Genomic DNA, 22,756 nt, shown 5'->3' on the forward strand with positions numbered 1-22,756 from the left:
TATCATGTCGGATGTTCGGCCCCCAGTATTCGATTTGTCTTGCCATTACTTCCAGTGCAAAGACAGGAATTCGGCTTACCTTCTCTTTTTTTCAATTTCAGGTACATTTAAATAGCGCTCATGGATCAGTCCATTCATTAGACACAGACTTGTTGTTATCTTCTGGTGAATCTTTCAATAAATCAGACAATGATCTGTTTAAAGATGGACTTCGGAGAGCACAGTCTACAGACAGCCTGGGGACATCGGGATCTTTACAGTCCAAAACTTTAGCATACAACCACAAAGCAAAGTCTGCTGGGAATCTGGATGAATCTGATTTTGGACCACTAGTTGGAGCAGATTCAGTGTCTGAGAACTTTGATACTGCCTCCCTTGGGTCTCTGCAAATGCCAAGTGGATTCATGTTAACCAAAGATCAGGAAAAAGCAATCAAAGCAATGACACCAGAGCAAGAAGAGACTGCTTCCCTTCTCTCCAGCGTTACACAGGTTGTAGAGAGTGCTTATGTGTCTCCTAGTGGTTACCGCTTAGTTAGTGAGACAGAATGGAATCTGCTTCAGAAGGAGGTAAGTAGCCTGTCTTTTGTCTTCCCTCCTTAGTACAGCTTCTGTGTTCAGTGCTTCTGAATTGCTCTGGAGCCTTAGTAATTCAGCAGCTACAAAGGAACTGGAGAAGGAAATTGACTAGCTTCATGTGATCCTGGTTAGTTTCCATTTGAAGATAGTTCTGTGCATCAGGCGTGCTTGATGTAGATGGAGACTCCCCTGAGTAGGAACAGTCAGAGTCCACTTTGTTTTTCATGAAACCCTGAAGTGTATTACACTTGGAATTGCTGCAGAGGGGATCTGATTTAGGAATCTGACTGTTGCTTCAAAGGTGGTTTTGACACTGCAATAAGGGGAAAGATATAGAGAAAAGATGAGAAATGAAAAGGAGAGAAGAAAATATAAAGCAGCAGTAAGATGTGGGAGAGGGGAGAGCCAGACGTGGTGCAAGACAGAATGAAGATGTCTAACAGGAAACAGTGGTGGGCCTAACACTGATCCATTTATCCACCAAGGGTTATGCAGGAAACAAAGTTTAGAGGTGAGTGACCAAAATGGTCAGAGCCAGTTAGGCTACAATATAATCAACTTCAGACATTTTTCAGGGACTTGTTCCTGTAAGGAACAGATTTCCCTGGATCCCATGCAGCAGATTAGAAATTGATACATGATAGTTCTAGTTAGTTTCACTGTGAGCTGACCAAGGCAAGTGCCACTTTGGGGAGTTGTATCTGTCAGTTCCTTTAATAACTGTATATGGTGACAAATTCAAAGCCCAGGCTTGTTCTCCTGTTGAGGAATACAGTTGTGCTCAACAGCTATGCCCACCATTTCCTCAGAGACTAAATGTAAAAGAAGGGGGAGCTAAGAAGAAACTCTAAAATGGAGGAAATGGAAGAGAATCAAGTGGAAGAAAGGAAGGTAAAAATGCAAGTGCAAAAAGGGGAGAAGAAAAAGCAAGACCGAAGCAAACACAGGAGGAAGGATTGCCAGAAGTGAAGAAATGAATGCTGAAAGGAGGATAGGAAGAAAGAAACAGGCTCATGCAGTAGTGATTGTTAGTTACACTGGTGATCCTGGTATCACCCTGTGAGAATTACTGGGACACTAGAAATCAGAAGGGCTATTCATAACATGCTTTATTGTCTGTGTAGAGAGGTTCTCTTAAGCAATTATCTTTTCTTTAACACCTAATCTGTGGTGTAGAGGGAGACCCTACATTATAATGATGTCATGGGTGAATCCAGGCTTCTATAGCCTTCTGAACATATTCTTGCTCCCTTGGCATTTGGATGACATTTTATATAATCTACACTTCAGGCAGCTATGAATACAGCTCTGGGTGGGCGTTGAGGGGAATGAGAAATACATATGAGATCCCAATTCACAGCACTGACTTGTTGCTATTGCTTTGATAAAACACTAGTCTGAATCTCTAATAAAACCAATAAAATACAAAAATCGCAACATAGGTCCATCTAGTTCAGTATCCTAGCTGACATTGGGCAGTAACAGGTGCAGCAGAGAAAAGGACAGAAACCCCCCTAATTAAAGCTGGTTGGTTGTCATAGCAAAAAGCGAGGAAAGTTATGGGGAGGTTGGGGCGGGGAGGAAATCACAAATCTACAAGAAAAATGACAAAAGTCTTGTATTATTTTTGGAAAAAATATTTATTTTGCAATTTTTTTAAGCCATTCAGAAAATGAGACATTTTCCATACTTTACTTTGCTGGACATATATAGAGCCAAGCCTGTTAAAAAAACATGAAGGAGCCTTGACTGATAGTGTTTTGCTGAGAGTTACAATGACCACATGTGGAATATTGGCCCCAACGAAGTCAATGGGAAAGCTCCCATGAACTTCTTCAGTGTCAGGATGTTTTCTTGCTGTGAAAGCACCCTAAAAATCATGAGGCCAGATCCTCACCTGGCGTAAACTGGTGTAGCTCCATCAAGGGTGCTATGCTAATTTACACCAGCTGGGAATCTTGCCTGTATTATTTTTTATGAAAAACTTGGAATTATGGAATCTGTTCGTAGGGAAAGTTTCTTCCTGACCACAGGCTTATGCCCAGAAGGATAAGTGTTTATACTTCTTACAATTTCTGTAAAATAAGAAAAAATGGATATTCTTATCCATGTAAAAATTTAATTTTTTTAATCCTGATAAGCTTTTGGCCTCAGTGCTACCTGGTGGAAGTGTGTTTCACAGGTTAACTATGCAAGTGTTTTTTTTAGTTGTCACTTGTTTTTATTGACTACCCCTGATCTTATGTAAGAGTAAATCAGTGTTCCTATTTCATTCTCTACCATTCTTTATCAAGTATATCTCTTTCACATCCCCTCTTATTAGTCTCCTCTCTAAGCTTTACAGTCCCAGTCTTTGTGATCTCCATGTTCAAGTCTTTCCATCTCTAAACATTTAGATCACTTGTCTTTGGTTCCCTTCTGTTTATATTGCTATTTAGGTATAAAATAAATTAATCCTGCTGCTATGTAACTTCTGCTACTGTCTCTCTTCCAGAAATTTTCCACACCCATAGCTCTTATCTGCAGCAACATATAATTGCACAATATGAGTGAGTCTATAGATCATCAGACATTCTTTTTAAAGTCTTTATGGCACGTAATAAGTTTTGTGTCCTCCAGGTGCAGAATGCAGGAAACAAGCTGGGAAGACGCTGTGATATGTGCTCAAATTATGAGAAGCAGTTACAGGGAATCCAGATTCAGGAAGCTGAGACAAGAGATCAGGTGAGGGTTTTTTTCCTGGGCTGTACAGAGATGTTGCAGCTGTAGAAACAGCCAAGAATGTAGCTATTAACTATCTGCCATTTTATCTTATTTACTTTATTTTCAGGGATTTTAGTTAAGCTACTTCAAATTCTGGGATGCTCATGCCAATTTAGTGCTGTAATCCACTTTGCTGCAATTTGTGTATGAAATCATGCATGCTTGCATATGCATACCATTTAGATATTTGCCAAGTAGTATGCCAACATTACTTAGCACTATGTTATCGTGCAATGAAAGACCCTGTGTTCTGCCAAAAAGTAACAATGCATTACGCAGTCATCCCGATTGAAATATCCTTGTAATGATTTTTTGGGCTGAACTGAATAATTCGTTAAGTGCTTTTCACTTTATAAATTCTATTGTATTTAGTGACGCCATGAGAATTGCTGCAGAAAAGGCAAAAGTAGATGATATGTAATTTTTGTGCCAACAGCGTAAAATAATTCTAAAGCATCTATAATGAGTCCCCCCTGTCTGTGCACTGAAGAATTTAAGACTTCAGCCCTTCCCTCTGACTTCATTCCAGGTCTGAATGAAACCCTTTAATGATTCTGAAGACTGGATCTTTTTCTTATCTTGAGCAGTAGAGATCCACTGGAATATAGCTTTCTGTATTCATTATGGATCTAATCAATAGGGCATGCTGTTTTGCAGAAAAACAGCAAAGGAACTCTTGTGACTCTGAATTCTAAATTCAGAATGCTTTTACATTACATTTATGTTTTGGGGAAACAGATTTGCCCTTTGGAAGCAACTTTTCTTTAATCTTTCGGTCTAACCATGTAGGTGAAAAAGCTGCAGGTGATGCTAAGGCAGGCTAATGAGCAGCTGGAAAAAACAATGAAAGATAAACAGGAGCTGGAAGATTATATGAAGCAAAGCAGTGAAGACTCCGCCACTCAGGTAAAAAAAAATAAAAAATAAAAAAGCTTCACTGAAGCAAAGAAGTAGATTCTTCAGAAGGAATGTTTTTGTGTTCCAATTCTTAATTTTCAAATAGTTGTCTTAATTGTGAGGATCTGTGCAGACTCCCTACTCTAGGAGCTACTCAAATTAAAAGGTCCAGGATTGCTTGTACTTTAGAGTACTGATGCCTTGTCAGGATGATCTTATACAAGCATGTGGCATATATCTGTATCTCCTCTGTTGTCCACATTAGATTTAATGTTACTTCTGTGGTTTCACTTAGTTATCGCTGACTTCTTCTGTCAGCCCCGCTTGTTCCTGAAGCATTTTGTTAGTCCTTCTAAAGCCATGTTGACCCACTGAGAAGCGTGTAAGTCTCTTAAAAGTAGAGAGTCATTGTAGAAGATCCAAAAAATAAGAATGTACGGTTCTGTGCACCTAACCTTTTCTAAATCTCTAGATCTCTCCAGCTAGATTGACAGAGACGCTTGGGCATGGTGAGACTAGGTGTTGCTACATCTAACTTATAGGCGCCTAGATAAGTGTGATTCACAAAACCTGAGTTCAGCGCCTGAGCTCCCTGCCTAATGAATGGGGGGAGATGGACCCCTCAGAATGGGATTCACAAAAGCCAGCATGCTAGATAGCTCCTCCTCTAAGCTAGCCAATGGGACATGCCAAGCCAAGGGATGTCTGCTAAGCCCTACCCCTCTCTTGGAAATAAGCACTTAAGTTCGAGGTAGAGGGGGATGCCTCCTTCTATTTGGGATTCTCAGCTGCACACCCTCTCTTAGCATTAGATGCCTGTGCCGATTTTGCACAGAGGAGTACCCACGTGAGTACCCTAACCACCGAACTAAAAGCTATGAGGGAGATTTTTCCGACCTCTTGGAAATTTTGTGTAAGCTTATCTGTGGGGCTTGATTCAGTAGGCAAGCTCTGAGCATGCTTACTCTATCGGGCCCCACAGGTGAGTTGTGCAGAGGAACACCTATTGTCCCCTAGTTTGTGCATAGCACTGGGCTTTGGTGTCCAGATGACTCAGAGACAGAAACATAGGCAAAAATGGAAGTGCTGAGTGAGTTTAAGCACCTACGAGGCTCAGAGGCAGCTGAGCAAGAGTTTTGTGAATCCTAGTGAGGCCTGAGTCTGGGTTTTAGGAGCGTAAATCCTTTTGTGAATCTAGCCCATCATACCATTTAACCTTATCAGCACTAGACAGGTAGCTAATGCAGCTGAGAAGGAGACAGCCATTTAATGCTTATCTGTTTGGACAGGGAATGACTACAGTTGATCAGAATACACACCAGTCTCTTCTGAGTCTTACCATGAGAACCTGAATTGGGAAGTTTCCAATCTGAAACTCCCCGTTTTATTATTTTTGCTCTATTTGTATAGCCCCTAGCACAATCGGGACATGGTCTCTGATGGACTCTTAGGTGCTATCACAATACAAACAGTAATAGTAATAAATAGTAAATAAGCCTCGTATTTATAGACTTTTTAACTTTTTTTCTGTGCCTGTAATGTACAGTACTGTAAACTCAGGGCCACAGACCAGTTGATTTCTGTGGTACAATTATGGAGAAACAAAGTGTGCATAATTTGGGTGCTACTTACCTGGAACCAATCAGATTTTTTTTGTGTTTTATCTTACTAATAAAATGACAACCAGTAGACAAAGTCTTCTGGCATGGAATTAAATTTAGATAGTTTCTACTCTGGCTTTCAGTACAGTTCACTCTATATTTAAGGGAATATCAAATCTAAATAATGAGCACTTTTTCTTTACAAGCCATGGAATAAGATTTTGTAGTCAGAATTCTGAATCTCTTGTTTTATATTTCAAAAAGTACTGTATTTCCACTGAAAACATTTAAAAAAAAAAGAAACATTATCTTCCTAACCTGGAAAAATAGATCTGTTTTTTTCTGCCTTAATTCGCTCTGAAGTTTCTACATTTGGGTATAATCAGAATTAACTACTATTTCGTTGTTAGTTTTCAGTAGAATTAATGTACTATTAGTAAAAAAAAAAACCCACATCCTAATTCTGTCTGTATGAGTTAGACTTTCAAATAACGAGCTTGTGATCCACGAGCCAATAAAACAAAACCTGATCTGAATGAATATAAAGCTGTAATATTTGAAATACATGTGAGGGGAATGAATGGATATTGAATACTCTCTTGAAACCTGCTTAATCTGTTTCAGACACTTAATCATCTTTCTTTGTTTTTGGTTTTTGGAAGATATCTTCACTTATTGTTAGATCTCAGGAGTCTGAGACCTTACTCAGTGAATTACAGCAGGCATTTTCCCAAGCAAAGAGAAGTGTTCAGGAGCAAATGGTAAAGAAACTTCACTTTTAAATACCTTTTCAATAATATTGTATGCTCAGAATTACCGATACACTATTTTTAAACATGTAAATGAAAATTAATGGGGTGTGTTGGTTTATCTTGCTGTCTAACCATGTCAGCTGGGAGAAGACAGCGATGCATTTAACATAAGGATATTTATGAATCCTGTAGTGCTGAACCTGAAGCAGTTTGTAATGTCACAATCTGCACACTTCTGTCACCAAGGTCTCTTCCATACTTGCACAGACTGTCCCCCCCCCCACTGACATTTGTCTTCACCACCATTGCAAAAATCTGCTGTGGTTGAGCTCTTCTGGAGAAGTTCTAGCTCAGGAGTTCTGGTCTCTCATTTCCCTGCACAGGAAGCCCAGGAGTTAGCGTTCTGATGTGGTGGACCAGGGGCCACTCCTCATACTTGCCTTTGCTGATGAATAGATCTTGCTCCCTGTTGCTCTCGGGCGCAAACCTGTAAGGAGGAAAGACCACAACCTGCAGCAGCATGGTGAAGCTTCTTTTCCAGAAAGAGACAAGTTTGGTCTTTAAATATAGCCCGCCCTTTGTGTGTTACATATATGTTTAAAAAAATGAAGTCGCAAAGTCAAGCGCTTCAGAAGTTAGGAAACTGCCAGAATTCAGGTTGCATGTGCAACCTTAATTGGCCCCTTTATGTATACATTCCAATAGTCTCTAAATACATGATCTCATACTACTTTTTCTACAGGACCCCAGTTTCCTTCAATGCACAAATGGATGGTGCTCATTTAATAGCAGCTGTTTAAGATTTTGTGCACTTCTTTGTTGTTCTGTGTGGTACCGGCCTTATTTACTGCACACTATTCACACCCTGCTCTGAAGGTAAAAAGAATAATTTCTCCTGGGCTTTTCTATGACGCTAATTACTTAGAGGATCCGAGTGCTTCACGGACATGAATGAATTTATTTTCACAACTCCTGATGAAGGGGTATTAGCCCGATTTTACAGATGGAAACTGTGACACAGAGATGAAGATCCAAAATTCCCACCAACTTCAGTGCCAATTTGAAATGCCTAAGGCTTCCTTTTTTTTTTTTTTTCCCCTTCAGAGCATAGGATTATATGACACTTTATATGTTTGAGCAAGCTGCTGTAACATCACAGTTGCAGCTGTGAGTGCTCATCACTTGTGCAGATCAGACTCTAGGGTCTCAGGTCAGGCACCAAGAAATTGAAGAACACATTCATGCCCACCTGTGAAAACTTTGGCATAAGAGATGTGCGTGACTCACATAGGAAGTCTGTGACAGAGGCAGGGATAGAACCAAATTCCACAGGGCATCATTCAGATGCCTTAACCATGAGACCATCCTCCCTCTTCATACAGTCCCCTGCCTCAATCCTACCCAGCTTCCTCAGCAAATGAAGCAGAGGTCTTCCAGATGAGTCTCCTTTGCTAACAACCCTGATTTATCTCCAGAGCAATGAATGAGACAGGGATCCTGTAAGAAAAACAGTGTATATTTTCATGTAACTAGATGGTATCATAATTTGGCCCACTTGTGCATATGCACTGAGGTTGCACAGGCGACCGAAATTCTAACATTTCCTATCTTTTGAGTGCTTGGCTTTGCAACTTGATTGTTCTTCTAATATATAACTTCCTATTTTTTTAAAAAGCAAATGAAATAACAATTTCCATCATGCGGCATCGTTGCGACGCAACATATTCAGAGACGGAACTCGGTCTCAGTTATCTATATAATTAATTAGGTAGACAAAAAAAAAGTAAACACAACACACGTGTGCCACACACACCACCTTGTCCGCTGGCTACAAGAAAATTGGAAGATACATCAAGGGGCTGTATGTATGGCCTGCTCTTTGACTTCTGACTGACTGCAGTAAAGCTTTTACATTTAATTTAGTTTATCTTTTATGTAGGCAATTGGTAAGTGTTAATCTTTGTGGGTCTTTTGGTTTTACTTTTTACTAGTACTGGAATAACCAAGGCTAACCAGGGGGAGTTGGTCCGTACTGCCATCCTCCTTCACAGACACTATAAATTTTGCCCTGGGTTCCACTAGCTTTGGAAGTACTGTGACAGATTGGCTGTGAATAGACCCAAGCATAACTATAATTTTGCATTTTCTCCTTATATTGGAGGCTGTCCTGATGCAGTCAAGGGAGCAGGTCTCAGAAGAGTTGGTGAGACTACAAAAAGATAATGAAAGCCTTCAGGGAAAGCATAGCTTGCATGTGTCTTTACAGCAAGCTGAAGATTTCAATCTGCCAGAATCCATGGAGGTAAAATTTTGAAATGATTGATTAGAATATTTAAATGAACAAAGTATAACAGTAGAACTAAGTGGAGGAAGTTACATACTGGTCTGGTAAAACTGCAGAAACAACCGGATTCTAAATTTAAGGTCTTGACTCTGCAAGGCATTGTGTGGGGTGGCAGAGGGGTGCACAGATTAGTTCTGTTTCATCCCAAGTGTGAGAAGTGGCTTTGTGTAGGAGCAGTGAAGGTTAAGGACCAGCATAATCCTTCGTACTGAGCCATAGTAAATCTCAACACCCCTACATGTCCACTCCCTTACACTCAAGCATAGCAGGTAAATAGTGGATTGGTGCGTGAAGAGAGAGAGATTTTGCAAGATCTTAGTTTACCAGGCAAATTTTGTTGTACTTCTTTAAAACCTTTTTGGGCACAGGGCCTGAGATGCTGAGACAGAGCAAAAAAATACTGGTAATTTGACTTTCTATTGGTGACTGGTATCAGTGTACATTGCTGTCTATGTATGTGAAAATGTTGTAACTGAAATTTCTTGCCAATCTTCAATTCAGGAACTCCGTGAGCTGGTATTAAAATATCGTGAGGACATCATTAGTGTACGGACTGCAGCAGATCACCTTGAAGAAAAACTGAAGGCAGAAATTTTATTCTTAAAAGAACAGATTCAAGCTGAACAGTGTCTAAAGGAAAATTTAGAAGAAACTCTACAGCTGGAAATAGAAAATTGCAAAGAAGAAATAGGTGAGAAGGGCAAAATAATCTAGAAAGCGAAACCTGTGTTGGAAAACAGATTCTGGAGGACTTGTTTTGGGGTAACTTAAAATCAAATGTATCCACATTATCATCAGAAGAAGTCCAGTGTCCCGTTTGACATGTTTTTATAAAATGCACAAAAATAGTAGGGCAGTCAGTTAATTGCTGTTAAGTCACACGATTAACTCAAAAAAATTAATCACATTTTAAAAAATTAATTATGATTCATCGCTGTTTTAATTGCACTGTTAAACAACAGAATACCAATTGAAATTCATTAAATACTTTGGATATTTTTTTACATTTTCAAATATATCAATTTCAGTTAAACAGAATACAAAGTGTGCAGTGCTCCCTTTAAATTATTTTTATTACAAATATTTGCACTGTAAAAATGATAAACAGAAGAAACAGTATTTTTCAGTTCACCTCATACAAGAACCATAGTACAATGAAAGTGCAACTTACAAATGTAGATTTTTTTTGTTTGGTTGTTACATACCTGCACTCAAAAACAAAACAATGTAAAACTTTGGAGCCTACAAGTCCACTCAGTCCTACTTCTTATTCAGCCAATCGCTAAGACAACCAAGTGTGTTTACATTTACAGGAGATAAAACTGCCGGTTTATTTGCAATGTCACCTGAAATTGAGAACGGACATTTGCATGGCACACTTGTAGCCAGCATTTCAGGTGACGTTGTAAACAAGAAGCAGGCAACATTATCTCCTGCAAATGTAAACAGACTTGGTTTTCTGAGTGACTGGCTGATCATGAAGTAGAACTGAGTGGACTTGTAGGCTCTAAAGTTTTACATTGTTTTATTTTTGAATGCAGTTATTTTTTGTACTTAATTCTACATTTGTAAGTTCAACTTTCATGATAAAGAGGTTGTATTACAGTACTTGTATGAGGTGAATTGAAAAATACTATTTGTTTTTTACAGCACAAATATTTGTAATCAAAAATATAATGTGAGCGCTGTACACTTTGTATTCTGTGTTGTAATTGAAATCAGTATATTTGAAAATGTAGAAAACGTCCAAAAATATTTAAATAAATGGTATTCTATTATAGTTTAACAGTGCGATTAATCGAGCGATAAATCGCAATTAATTTATTTACTCGCTTGGCAGCCCTAAAAAATAGCTTTTATTTATAACAGTTGTGAGAGTCAGACTGCATTTGACAAATTGTGCATCTGAATATAATCCTAAATCCACAAGAAGACACAGTTTCTGTGGTGAAATATGGCCAAATATGCCTTTTGATATAGCATGTAATTCAATATTAAAAGCAGAAGTGTAAATGGAAAAAAAGGAGATAAAATGGAATTGTTACCGAGTTTTAAGGGTGAGATTACTGTTTGCTGTCTAATTTAGTGCTGTTTTTTTAGACTGATATCTTTGTTTTGTTGACTTGGACACAGATATCAGTAACAATTCCTCGGCCTGTGCTTAAGTAGGAGGTCAGACTATAATGTCAGAAGGAACCATTGTGATATCTGTAAATGTGACTCTAAGCAAGACATGAGAGATGTATTGGAATAGTTCACTGTGAGGTTTTTTTGTTGGGGAATACTACTAGCGGGGATCGGTTTTAGTGGGAGATGCTTGTTCTATCTCATTATTGCTGAAACCTAGCCTCTTTTTTACTTATCCCTCAAAAAACAGAGCATCAGCCCTCTGCTAGAGGGGAAGCAGAATCTTGCAGCTAGATGAGTAAAAATGAGAAAATGATGATGAAAAGAATAAAACAGTTATGTTTAAGTGAATAAGTGCATTTTAAAAATGTGATTCGGGTGCAGGTGACTTACAGAAATAAACCCAAAACACAGAAAGAGAGAAGTAATTGTTTATATTGATATAGCATCCAAAGTGTGTTCATGCAGGTCCCCTTGCTGGAGCCTTTTTGGTGTAAGTCGAAATGTAGCTACAGGGAAAAGGGTGCAACACAACATTTTTGTTTAGCGTGAGATTAGTTTTGCCAGCCTTGCCTTCCCTGCTGTTAGAGAGGAGGTTAAAAGCTTCCCTAAGGCGTAGCACATAAAAATGAAATGGTTTCTTTCTCCTCAAATGTTTAAAAAATAAAGGGGATCAGAGGACAGTTCTGTACCGTACTAAAATTCAGCTAAGACAATAGGCACCTGAGTAACCAGATGGGAAGTGGTATGTGCTACTCCAGAAGAGCAGGAAGTAACTTGGGCTTCTTGGAGACACTTAGTCCTGTTTTTAGGGCCTGTTGCCTTTTTCTAAGTGTTCAAGTGGGCATGACTTTTCTTTTTTTAAATGTTACAATTCAGTTTCCCTCCTTAATCCATAGCTCTTGTGGGGTCAGGATTCCTTTCTGTCAACTAAAATTTAGGATTTGTTCTTAATCTCAGAAATCCTTCTCCTGGTGCTAACATGATAAAAATAATGAACTGTTCTTGATGCCCATTAGAGATGCACGTAACCTGCACTGACTGTTACATCAGGTACATATTTAAGTCCCTCTCTTGACCCATTGTCACAGTCAATGTAACTCACACTTACAGTTCTGTCCAGGACTCTGAATTATTAACATGTTTACTTATTTCAAGGCTTTAGTCAGGACATTTAAATAAAGTGTGTACAAGAGACAGCATAGCAGACCAATGTTAGAAAACAAAGCTCTAAGTCTTCAGAAAAAGCACACATTTTTGCAAATTCACCATAAGTTAACTTCATAATGTTAATAGTGCCTTAATAACAGTGCTACATGCTCTAGGAGACCAAAGTTTAAGCCGGGAGGGGGTGTCACTCCCTGACCCTTCTGTGTGTTCCAGACACAATAGTGACGGGGGTGGCACAAGAATATGGATAAAAGAGATTGGGCTGAGGAGAAGCTGATTGCCCCTGCCTCTGTTAATACCACCCAGTGACCATAGGGCTATGTTGGCAGCTGCCTTAAAGGAGAACATTTACCTACCAGAGGAAGATTGCCATGATCATAAGCTATTGAGAGATGAGAGTTATAAGGGGGGAAATAGTAACTCCCAGAATGAATGAAGAGAAATCTTCAGAACTCATCCTTGCTGGGATCTGTTGGATTACGTATTAGCCTTGCAGAAAACTCTGGCTGGAGGTAAACCATTCCATATAGTAAAAAGATCTTCAGATACATTTACCACGATACAATGTTTAGATGCTTATTTTTACTTTTTTTTTAAATGGGTTGATGAAAGTGAGGTGTACAATCTGGCAAAGCTAGTGCCTTGACGAAGTGAAAAGTCTGTTTTTCCTCTGTTTTGCAGCTTCTATTTCTAGCCTAAAATCTGAATTGGAAAGAGTAAAAGTGGAAAAGGAACAGGTAAGAGTTCAGTCTGAAGATCATTTAAGAATTTTGCAAACTTAAATGTAGAAAATTTAACCTGATGATAGGAGCAGGAAGGAGAATCCCAACAAGGTGATTCATTCCTGTTCTTCTAGAATCTGTGTCAATATCAACCCCCTCATGTCAGAGAAAATAAGCTAACTTTCCTTGCTGGCTCTGCTTAGTTTTTACTAACCAAAATATGTATTTTGTAAAATGACTCTGAATGAGGACACTATCTGACAAGTCACTCGTGTCTAGGGAGATACAAGCAAGATAGCGGAAATCATTCCGAACTACACGCGTCCGACGAAGTGGGTATTCACAGAAGAAAACTTGTGCTCCAATCTGTCTGTTAGTCTATAAGGTGCCACAGGACTCTTTGTAGCTTTTTACAGATCCAGACTAACATGACTACCCCCCTGATAGTTACCTTGTTGTGGCCTTCATGTCACTGTAGCTGTAAAGTAATAGAGAATTTACTTCCTTCCATAAAAAGGAAGTAGTGCTTATTCTGTGTAGGAGAATTTTCTGACCACAGTGTACATTGCCAGATTGCTGCAAGTTGAGAACTTGTATGCTTCTGGATTTTGAAGAGCAGCACTGTCATTTGAAAGGAGCAAATAAGTAGACGTTTGGAACTCTGAAGGACAGAATTATAACATGGGAAACAGTGCAAGTTTTTTGCAACCTTAACAGAGGCTCTCCTAATGCTTAAAATTGTATATACTTTTTATGCTAATGTTATTTGCTACAGGCATTTCCTTCAGGTTTCAGGAAAGAAAGGGGCGATGGCATGTTTATCTTGGGGTTTCTCTACAAAAGCAGTTACACTGATCTTTCCATGTAATGTTTTGAATGCCAGGCATCTGTTGAAAAAGAAAATTTTAGAGGGTTTCAAGTAATTGATTTTCTCTGATTTCACAGTTGGAGTGCACCTTGCAGGAAAAACAGCAGCAGCTGGAGAATCTTCAGGAAATGAAAAACACTCTTGAAGAACAGCTAAAGAAGGAGACCACTGCCAAGGTAACTGTTACGATGATGGTTCTATATGAAAGCAAGTTTTGAATTTGTACAGACACTTGGGTTTTGTCAAGCACGGTGTTCTGAAAGCTCACACTACTGGTCAAAATGGGGATTGCTAACAGTAAGGATGAAACAGAAAGGGAAGAGTGGATCTCGGGAGATGCCCTGACTGTGCAAGTCTCCCTAGGGAAGTTGTTGAAAGCTCTATTCCCAGACATTTTAAAACTGGATTAACCAGTTTGGGTCCCCTGAGACTCTGAATATTTGACATTTCAGTGGTCACTGTGGGGAACAGTACTCCATTGGCAGAGGAATGAATTAATTCTGGTCTGATTTTTATACCACTTTGATCAAAACCCAAACAAAAAATACAGTAATCTACCTGTGAGAGAATCATGATACTCCATTTACTGTCTGATTTCATTGTCAAAAACTTGCAGTTCCACTTGGAGACCTGTGGAAATAAGGTGCTAGGGAAGGGCTTTTTCCTACATTAACGAGTTAATCGTCACCATCCCCATATTCTTGGAAACTGGGTATTAACCCTTTTTTCCCATATAGGGAAACTGAGACATGGAGAGGGTCCAGCTTCAGGCAGAAAGATTGGAATATACCCGGATTACCCGATTCCCAGACCCACGCTTAATCAGAAGTCCATCCGTGCCCCTTTTGTAAATAGTTTAAGCACAAGGTCAATAACTTGTCTCTTTCCAGGCTAACCTCGAGCAGTTGATGTTTGAAGAAAAGAACAAAGCTCAGCGTCTGCAGACTGAATTAGATGTCAGCGAGCAAGTCCAGAGAGACTTTGTAAAGCTTTCTCAAACCCTTCAGGTAAGAGATGTGCAATCAGTCTATCCCGAGTATGACATTTGTTCATGCCCATACGTATTCTGTCACCTCTGTAGTCGGGATGCGCTGTGACATAAAAACTGGGACCACAAACCAACGAATAGTATTGTGAGCAGTAAAGAATTTTTAGTCTAAGCCAGGAATCCAACTTGTTTTAGCGCCTTGCTGGGCTCTTATTTAGCCTGGATCTGACTGCCTGCCCCGCAACTCCCTCCCAGCAGCCAGTAGGGAGTTAGTGCATTAAATGGAGTTGTACAGAACCACACGCATAATAGCTCCATGATTCCCTAACATTGCACAGAGCACCTCATGATGTTCCGCTCAGTGTATAATTTAGTCATAGTGGTCCATCAAGATGTAAATATTCAAGTGCAATGTCAGGAATTTGCTCTAATCGCTCCTGGGCTGTGTATTTGCTGCTCTTTAAGCTGTAGCACAGGATAACTTTGTATCCCTATCACTGAGTCCTGTGTTTGATCCTAAAAGGAAGAAGCTATAGTTGGGCTCAAGAGATCACAAGTCAGCAGAAGGAACAGATTTTAATACTTATGGATTTTTGGGTAATTTTCATGCAATGGAGTGTGGTTCATTTCTTATCCATCCAGCCAGATCTCTCATCAGGGGTATACTAAGGTTCTGTCCTGTATCCTTTTAACTTCTTGTACCAACTGTTCAGTAAAGAGTCGCTTAGAAATATATATTGTAATTCACATTTCCTAGTTTAGCTAGTAAACCAAATCAAGAATCTTTGCATACGCAACAAAAGAACTCAGCGTGTTGCTTGCTGGAGGTGGTCCCTATGGATGGACAGAGTAGGTTAACTCTTTCTCCTACTTGTTTCTGTAGCACTACGCAGTACAAATATGAGACAATTAAGCTAACGTGCTCTGTAAAACTGCTTTTTACCTGCTGTCGTTCTCTTACAAATCCACGTACTGCTTTGAAACTGCATTGGCTCAGTTTCCATAGTGAAAATTTACACAGTTCTTGTCTCAAAATATTCATGTGGTTCCAAAGAGCAATGGTAAAAGGTAGTTACTGTTACTATGTCACTTGCCACTGTTTTCCTGATTCCAGCTTAGTTTGTAAGGTTAGGTTTGTCACAGGCTTCTGCCTGTATTTCCTGTGGCTGGACAGTCTTTGTCATGTCACTCCAGTCCCACAGCTATTAGCCTCTTCTGTAGGAATCGGCATGTCCCCGCTCAGACATACAGAACGATTGGTAGACTAACTGATCAGTATTTTATGTGCTGGCTCCCTGTGTGTAAATACAAACCCTGCTGTATAATGTATGAGGATTTTAGTTTCTCCTTGATAGCTGGCAAGAGTTATTTCCTTTCCTCTCCTTGGCCCTGGGGGGTCTGGATGCACTTCTTTTTTCTGTGGACTGATGAGTTCAGTACGAGCTCTGGAGAAAACAGGCCATGTCTGTGGCTGATTATTGTATATCTAAATCAACTAGCCAGTAGTTGCCTGAAGTTCCTGATGCTAAGAAGCATGATCTTAATGCTAAGACCTCTTGATAGCAGGTAGCCCTGAATCCAAATTCCAGAGAGTAATTTGATATGCAGGAAACATATTAAATATTAAAAATGGTCAAGGCAGGAGTCTGATAGATGTCCTTATGTATTTATGTGGTGGGAGGGATAGCTCAGTGGTTTGAGCATTGGCCTGCTTAACTCAGGGTTGTGATTTCAGTCCTTGAGGGGGCCACCTAGGGATCTGGGGCAAAATCAGTACTTGGTCCTGCTAGTGAAGGCAGAGGGCTGGACTCAGTGACCTTTCGGGGTTGCTTCCAGATCTATGAGAGGGAGAGACAGACAGACAGACGTGTGTGTGTGTGTGTGTGTGTGTGTGTGTATACACACAGACACACAACTTAATTATTTAATAGCTCGTTAGTTACACTAGCTTGGGATCACAAGGCCTAGCCTAAAGACCAGGAAAACCTTATTCAATGAATAAACACATTTATTGATTTAATTAATAAATAATATGGGTTTGTTATCCACTTGCTTGCTTTATACTCAATTAGAAGGCCTAGAGCTGCTGCCATAATTAACTTCCCTATTTTCACTCTGCATAAGAGCAGCCATAGTGGGTCAGACCAAAGGTCCATCTAGCCCAGTGTCCTGTCTACTGACAGTGGCCAGTGCCAGGTGCCCCAGAGGGAATGAACAGAATAGGTAATCATCAAGTGATCCATTCCCAGCTTCTGGCAAACAGAGGTTAGGAGGTTAGGGATAGTATCTCTGCCCATCCTGGCTAATAGCCACCGATGGACCTATCCTCCATGAATTTATCTAATTCTTTTTTGAATCCTGTTAAAGTCATAGCCTTCACAACATCCTCTGGCAAGGAGTTCCACAAGCTGACTGTGTGTTGTATAGAAAATATACTTCCTTTTGTTTGTTTTAAACCTGCTGCCTATTAATGTCATTTGGTGACCCCTAGTCCTTGTGTTACAAGGAATAAATAACACTTTCTTATTTACTTTCTCCACCCTAGTCATGATTTTATAGACCTCTGTCATATCTCCCCTTAGTTATCTTTTTTTCCAAGCTCAAAAGTCCCAGTCTTCTTAATCTCTCCTCATATGGCAGCTATTCCATACCCCTAATCATTTTTGTTGCTCTTTTCTGAACCTTTTCCTATTCTAACGTATCTTTTTTGGGATGCGGCGACCACATCTGCACACAGTATTCAAGATGTGGGCGTACCATGGATTTATATAGCGGCAATATGTTTTCTGTCTTATTATCTATCCCTTTCTTAATGAAGTCCAACATTTTGTTCAGTTTTTTGACTGCCCACTGAGTGAATGTTTTCAGAGAACTATCCACAATGATGCCAAGATCTCTTTCTTGAGTGGTAACAGCTAATCTAGCCTCCATCATTTTATACGTATAGTTGAGATTATGTTTTCCAATGTGCATTACTTTGGATTTATCAACATTGAATTTCATCTGCTATTTAGTTGCCCAGTCACACAGTTTTAAGAGATCCTTTTGTAGCTCTTCGCAGTCTGCCTGAGACTTAACTATCTTGAATAGTTTTGTATCATCTGCAAATTTTGTCACCTCGCCGTTTACCCCTTTCCCCAGATGATTTATGAATATGTTGAAAAGGACTGGTCCCAGACCCCTGGGGGACACCACCATTTTCCTTTCTCCAGTCTGAAAATGTGACCATTTAGTCCTACCTTTTTTCTCTATCTTGTAACCAGTTACCAGTCTGTGAGAGGACCTTCCCTCTTATCCCGTGACAGCTTACTTTGCTTAAGAGCTTTTGGTGAGGGACCTTGTCAAAGGCTTTCTGAAAATCTAAATACACTATATCCACTGGATCCCCCTTGTCCACATGCTTGTTGACCTCCTCAAATAATTATAGTAGATTGGTGAGGCATGATTTCCCTTTACAAAAATCACTCTTTTGAAAAAAGAACAGGAGTACTTGTGGCACTTTAGACTAACACATTTATTTGAACATAAGCTTTCATGGGCTACAGCCCACTTCTTCAGATGCATAGAATGGAACATATAGTAAGGAGATATATATACATACACACGCACACTTTTGCAAAACAGTCAAATTCAGATGCGTTAAGATGGTTTAAGTTACACGTTAGCAAGCTGGAGTTAGTGTCTGAGGCCACATCTGCACTATGGGCACTATTGCAGCATAGGTGTGGTGCCATAGCTAAACTGGCATAACTTCACAGCGTAGACTCAGAGTACAGCAGCACGAGGGGTTTTTGCAGTGCTGTAGGAACTCCTCCCCACCAAGCAACAGTAGCTAGCTCAGTGGACCCATTCTTGCATGGATGTACCTGCATGTACACGGGGGGTTTGGTCAGTATAGCTGAGGCACTCGGGGGTGTGGATTTTTCACACTCCTGAACACCTTAGCTATGTCAACCTAAGTGTGAAGTGTATACCAGGCCTGAGTTGGTTTAACTTTCAAACCAAGCTGCTTAGAGGTGTAAGAGAAAATGCTGGGGAGCGAGATCGGGAAGTGACTTTAAAAATATCCATCTTTGGGCACACACTTCTGCCGGTTGCTTCTCCTAACACACACGGGGCTAGAAGGCAAAGGCGTATCAGGAAAAGCAATCAGCCAGCGTGTGTGCAAACGTGGATGTTTTTAAAGTAGCTCCTCCTAGCAGTTTAACTTACACCATCAGACCTCTGTGTGAAGTTGCACAAAATCAGACTCTTCTTATACACACTCATGGAAGGGTCACGCCATCTTTCACATCACCTTTTGAATTCGACTCCTCTCTGTTCCTCCTTGCCAGTATGTCACTGAGCGGTACATTGATAACTACCAGGTTACTGTGCTTGATATGTGAGAGCAATGAATCATCTAGTTAGAAAAGTGCTAAAGTAGTGGCTTTTGAAACCTAAAATACCCTGTTCTTAGGTTTGTCCAACACAGATACACTCTCCCTGGAGTGTATTGGGATGACTTGCTTTTTCCACATGTCCAGCTCCTAGCAGAGTTCTCTTCTCTGATTTCCGACACCTAAACAGCCTATCAGTATTTTATTTTCCTGTGGGTTGATGGGATTTAAAGAAGATTAGATCCCTACTGCCACTACTCAGTTTTCCCCCAAAAATATGTACCCTGTTTAAACACTTTAATTATCTATTATTTTGTTAAAGATTGCGTCAAGAAGTGTATCAAATCTATGTCATGCTGATGTTTGGAGTAATTTTGTAAATTCAGTGTAGACGAGATCTCCTTTCCCATGTTTTGATGTCCATCAAATCATGTCCATCTTCACCAATCATTTGAAGTACTGCACTTGCATCATTAAGATTTAACATTTAATGAGGGGTGGAGGTAGGTGAATTGGCTCAGTGAAGAAATCGTTTCATATAAAGAAACAGTTGAACGGTAAAGTAACTGTACATGCTTTTTGATCCTGAATGAACATACTTGCACCCTCTGATTAGGCATGCGTAGCATAAGAAAGCACTACTGGGTAAAACTGAATATCCTAAGGGAAGAACTCTAAAACCATTGCATAAATGGGAGAGGAAACAATGTCAGATTCTCCGTAGGGGGTTGCAACAACTCGTGCCGTCATTAAGTAGATGCTTACAAGCTAAGTTGCATGGGATACCAAACAGATCAGTTACTGTTAACTGAATTAGAACTTTGCAGGCCACAGAGCAAGCCCACTGTTTCTCAGCTGAGAGTACATTACCACTGTTTTACGTGCAGAAGCGAGCAGTGTGGATATGCCGATGTAGCATGTCAGAGCAGATAGCATCCACACTAATACCATATCTTCCGGTTTGAGGAGCATTACACACATTTTACCAGCTCATTGTATTCATTGCTTTTTCTAGGTGCAGTTGGAACGGATCCGGCAGGCAGATTCTTTGGAGAGAATCCGTGCAATCCTGAACGACACAAAACTGACAGACATTAATCAGCTTCCTGAAACATGACACCCTGATGGGCAGGGCTCCATGGCTGCCTTTGGGGTTTTTAACTCATCTTTATAGCAACATTAATTATTATTTAACAATGGAAAGAGCAGACGATGACAGAGGGGAGCAATGACTGAGGTTGTTTCTGGAGGGGAGAAGGTTTTGCACAGGGCAGGAAGAGAGCACCAGGGAGCCTTGCAGTGTAGAAGAGCATTTTTTAATGGGAACACTAACGGGTGCAGTGTTGTTTTCCACGGTAAGTGGAAACAGTCCTTTACGTTCTGAAAAATATTTTTCTTTCCTTTTGGCCAACTTATTAACCTAATACAGATATCTGGAACAAATCCCCTTAAATACTGTAATCAAAGTAGCAGCTGGAAATCATATCATCCCTCAAAACACATTGAAGAGCAAAGCGATTGAAGTTTTTCTGTTTTGAATAGTCAGTAACGGTATTCAGCTAGCAGACAGCCTGAGGTGTAGCGTGCTGTATGAATATTTTATATTAAAATATGAATTTATTAGCAGGACACTGGATATTGATCTTATTTCCTAACTCAGTGCTTTATTTTAATTTTAAACCGTTTTAGTTTTTGTTGAACAATCTGACTGTGGTTGAAATGTAGTGGATATGAGTGAGCTGTGCATCTTGGGAACTGATAAAGTTAATCCCCAAAAAAAGAATTGATCGTTAAAGAATGGACTTCAGATTAAAAATCTGGGGTTAAAGAAATGCACTATTTATAACCTCTTCTTCACAGGTTTAATTTAAAAAATGGCACCATAACTGATTCTTTCTCAGTTTTAGAACTGAGGTGTTGCTAGTCCCATATTTGTGTTAAGACTTAACAAAACTCTGTGCACCATTTAAGCAACATATAGGGCATTTGCACATCATCTCTGCTGGGGTGAATGTCGTTCTGTGTGAACTAGCTTTTACCGTGTATAATTTGTAGTTGAAAAAGGAAGATGATTCTGAATTAAGGAAGAATTCAAAGTCTCACACCAATGCCAAATATAGGTCGGTACACGCAACCTGCATCACAGTCTGTATCACGTAGCACAAAAGCATTATGCTACAGGTTTTGTTCGAGTGCAATGCATCTCAAAGATGGTGTCCAGGTATTGCTTAAAACACAGGAAATAAGTCAAATCCCACTCTAACCCTTAACTAGACATTAAGGTAACACTATGCAACGAGACAGTGATATTCTACAAGTGCTAGTTTTGGGTTTCTTGTCATACACGTCATACAAGACAGTATTATAACATGACTTCTTTTAAAAAAAAAAATAGAATTCCATACAGGTTCTCAGCTGATGGCTTATCTGCCACTGTCCTATACTAAGTGTTGCAAATTCTGAATATTTGAAGTGGTCCCTGTGATAACTGAACTAGCTCTGGCCTTTGAGAGGAATGGAAGTTGTCATTGGATCAGTATTTCAGCCTTTACTAATGGAAAGGTTAGTAAGAATTTACTTTCTGAATATTAACATTGAGCATCCACAATTCTTAAGTGGGCACATGCATTATATTGTATGTACATACTTGAAAATATGGGCTTGTGTTTGGCAGCAGGAGTCACAGGAAAAGCAACTGTTTTCAGCCTATAGATCCCCTTAGGCTCTGAAATTACCTAACGAACATTCTACGTCGCAGGGTGGTTGTTGTGTCGGTCCCAAGATATCAGACAGACAAGGTGGGTGAGAGCTTGTTTCTACTAAAAGATATTACCTCACCGACCTTATGTTGCTAATGTTCTGCTGGTACTTAAACCTGGTAGTAGTGCTTTAAGGAAGATGGCTCTTTTATGAGAACTGGAATAAATCTAACAAACATTAAATAATTTGTAGCACCTATTTGAGGAAATAACCTAGTAGCCTGGCCCAAAAATATCTAACTTTTGAGGCGAGGTTCTAGGCTGTATATCCCAAACTGGAAGAAAGCAAGGAAATAATCATTCAACATCTTTTCCGCACTGAGTCACTTCACTTCCTCTTTTCAGCCTCAATTCTGCTTAGTTTGTTTTCATTGGTATGGCTTCCACGTACTGCATTTCTCATAGCTGTGGTGTTCGGTGGCAGATGCTGGCTGTGATGTCTCGCTGCAGTCTTCAAGAAAAGTGAGTGCGTGAGCTGTTAGTGAGCATTCTTAAACTTGCTAGTAACCAATACATTCCATTACAGAATGGAAATGTACATGCATGTTGGTGTACTAAATTGTTATAGCCTGGATAAGTGGCTGCATGTGTAATTAGGATGAGAGTATGGGTACACAGGCTCTGGAAGGAACATAGTTGAGAAGGGGAACTAAATGATTGATTATATCTTGCTTTTACAGAGCGTATTGAGCGATTCAGTGCAGCAACCTCACGTCAGTTTTTTGTGGAAGTTTCCCAGCCTTTCTAATATTCAGAGATGACAGCTATGAATATCGATGTAGTATTTGCCAGTCTCACTTAGCTACTC

General features: G+C 39.8%; 1 protein-coding gene across 3 annotated transcripts in view; it reads left to right on the forward strand.

Annotated features, from left to right (window-relative positions):
• The window catches only part of RABEP1 (rabaptin, RAB GTPase binding effector protein 1), a 72,665-nt gene extending 51,847 nt beyond the window's left edge, over nt 1-20,818 (forward strand). For 2 of the 3 annotated variants that reach the window (XM_032786990.2, XM_032786989.2), the window contains 10 exons: nt 102-569; nt 3,198-3,302; nt 4,131-4,247; nt 6,502-6,600; nt 8,753-8,893; nt 9,437-9,626; nt 12,914-12,969; nt 13,900-13,998; nt 14,713-14,829; nt 20,205-20,818. In XM_032786990.2, coding sequence (XP_032642881.1) covers nt 102-569; nt 3,198-3,302; nt 4,131-4,247; nt 6,502-6,600; nt 8,753-8,893; nt 9,437-9,626; nt 12,914-12,969; nt 13,900-13,998; nt 14,713-14,829; nt 20,205-20,306 — 1,494 coding nt within the window. In that variant the 3' untranslated portion in view covers nt 20,307-20,818. The remainder of the gene's footprint in view (nt 1-101; nt 570-3,197; nt 3,303-4,130; nt 4,248-6,501; nt 6,601-8,752; nt 8,894-9,436; nt 9,627-12,913; nt 12,970-13,899; nt 13,999-14,712; nt 14,830-20,204) is intronic. The other variant, XM_032786991.2, reaches the window with a different exon arrangement.
• Nucleotides 20,819-22,756: the final 1,938 nt, after the last annotated feature.

Source organism: Chelonoidis abingdonii, chromosome 20 (assembly GCF_003597395.2).
Source record: "Chelonoidis abingdonii isolate Lonesome George chromosome 20, CheloAbing_2.0, whole genome shotgun sequence".
NCBI lineage: Eukaryota > Metazoa > Chordata > Testudines > Testudinidae > Chelonoidis > Chelonoidis abingdonii.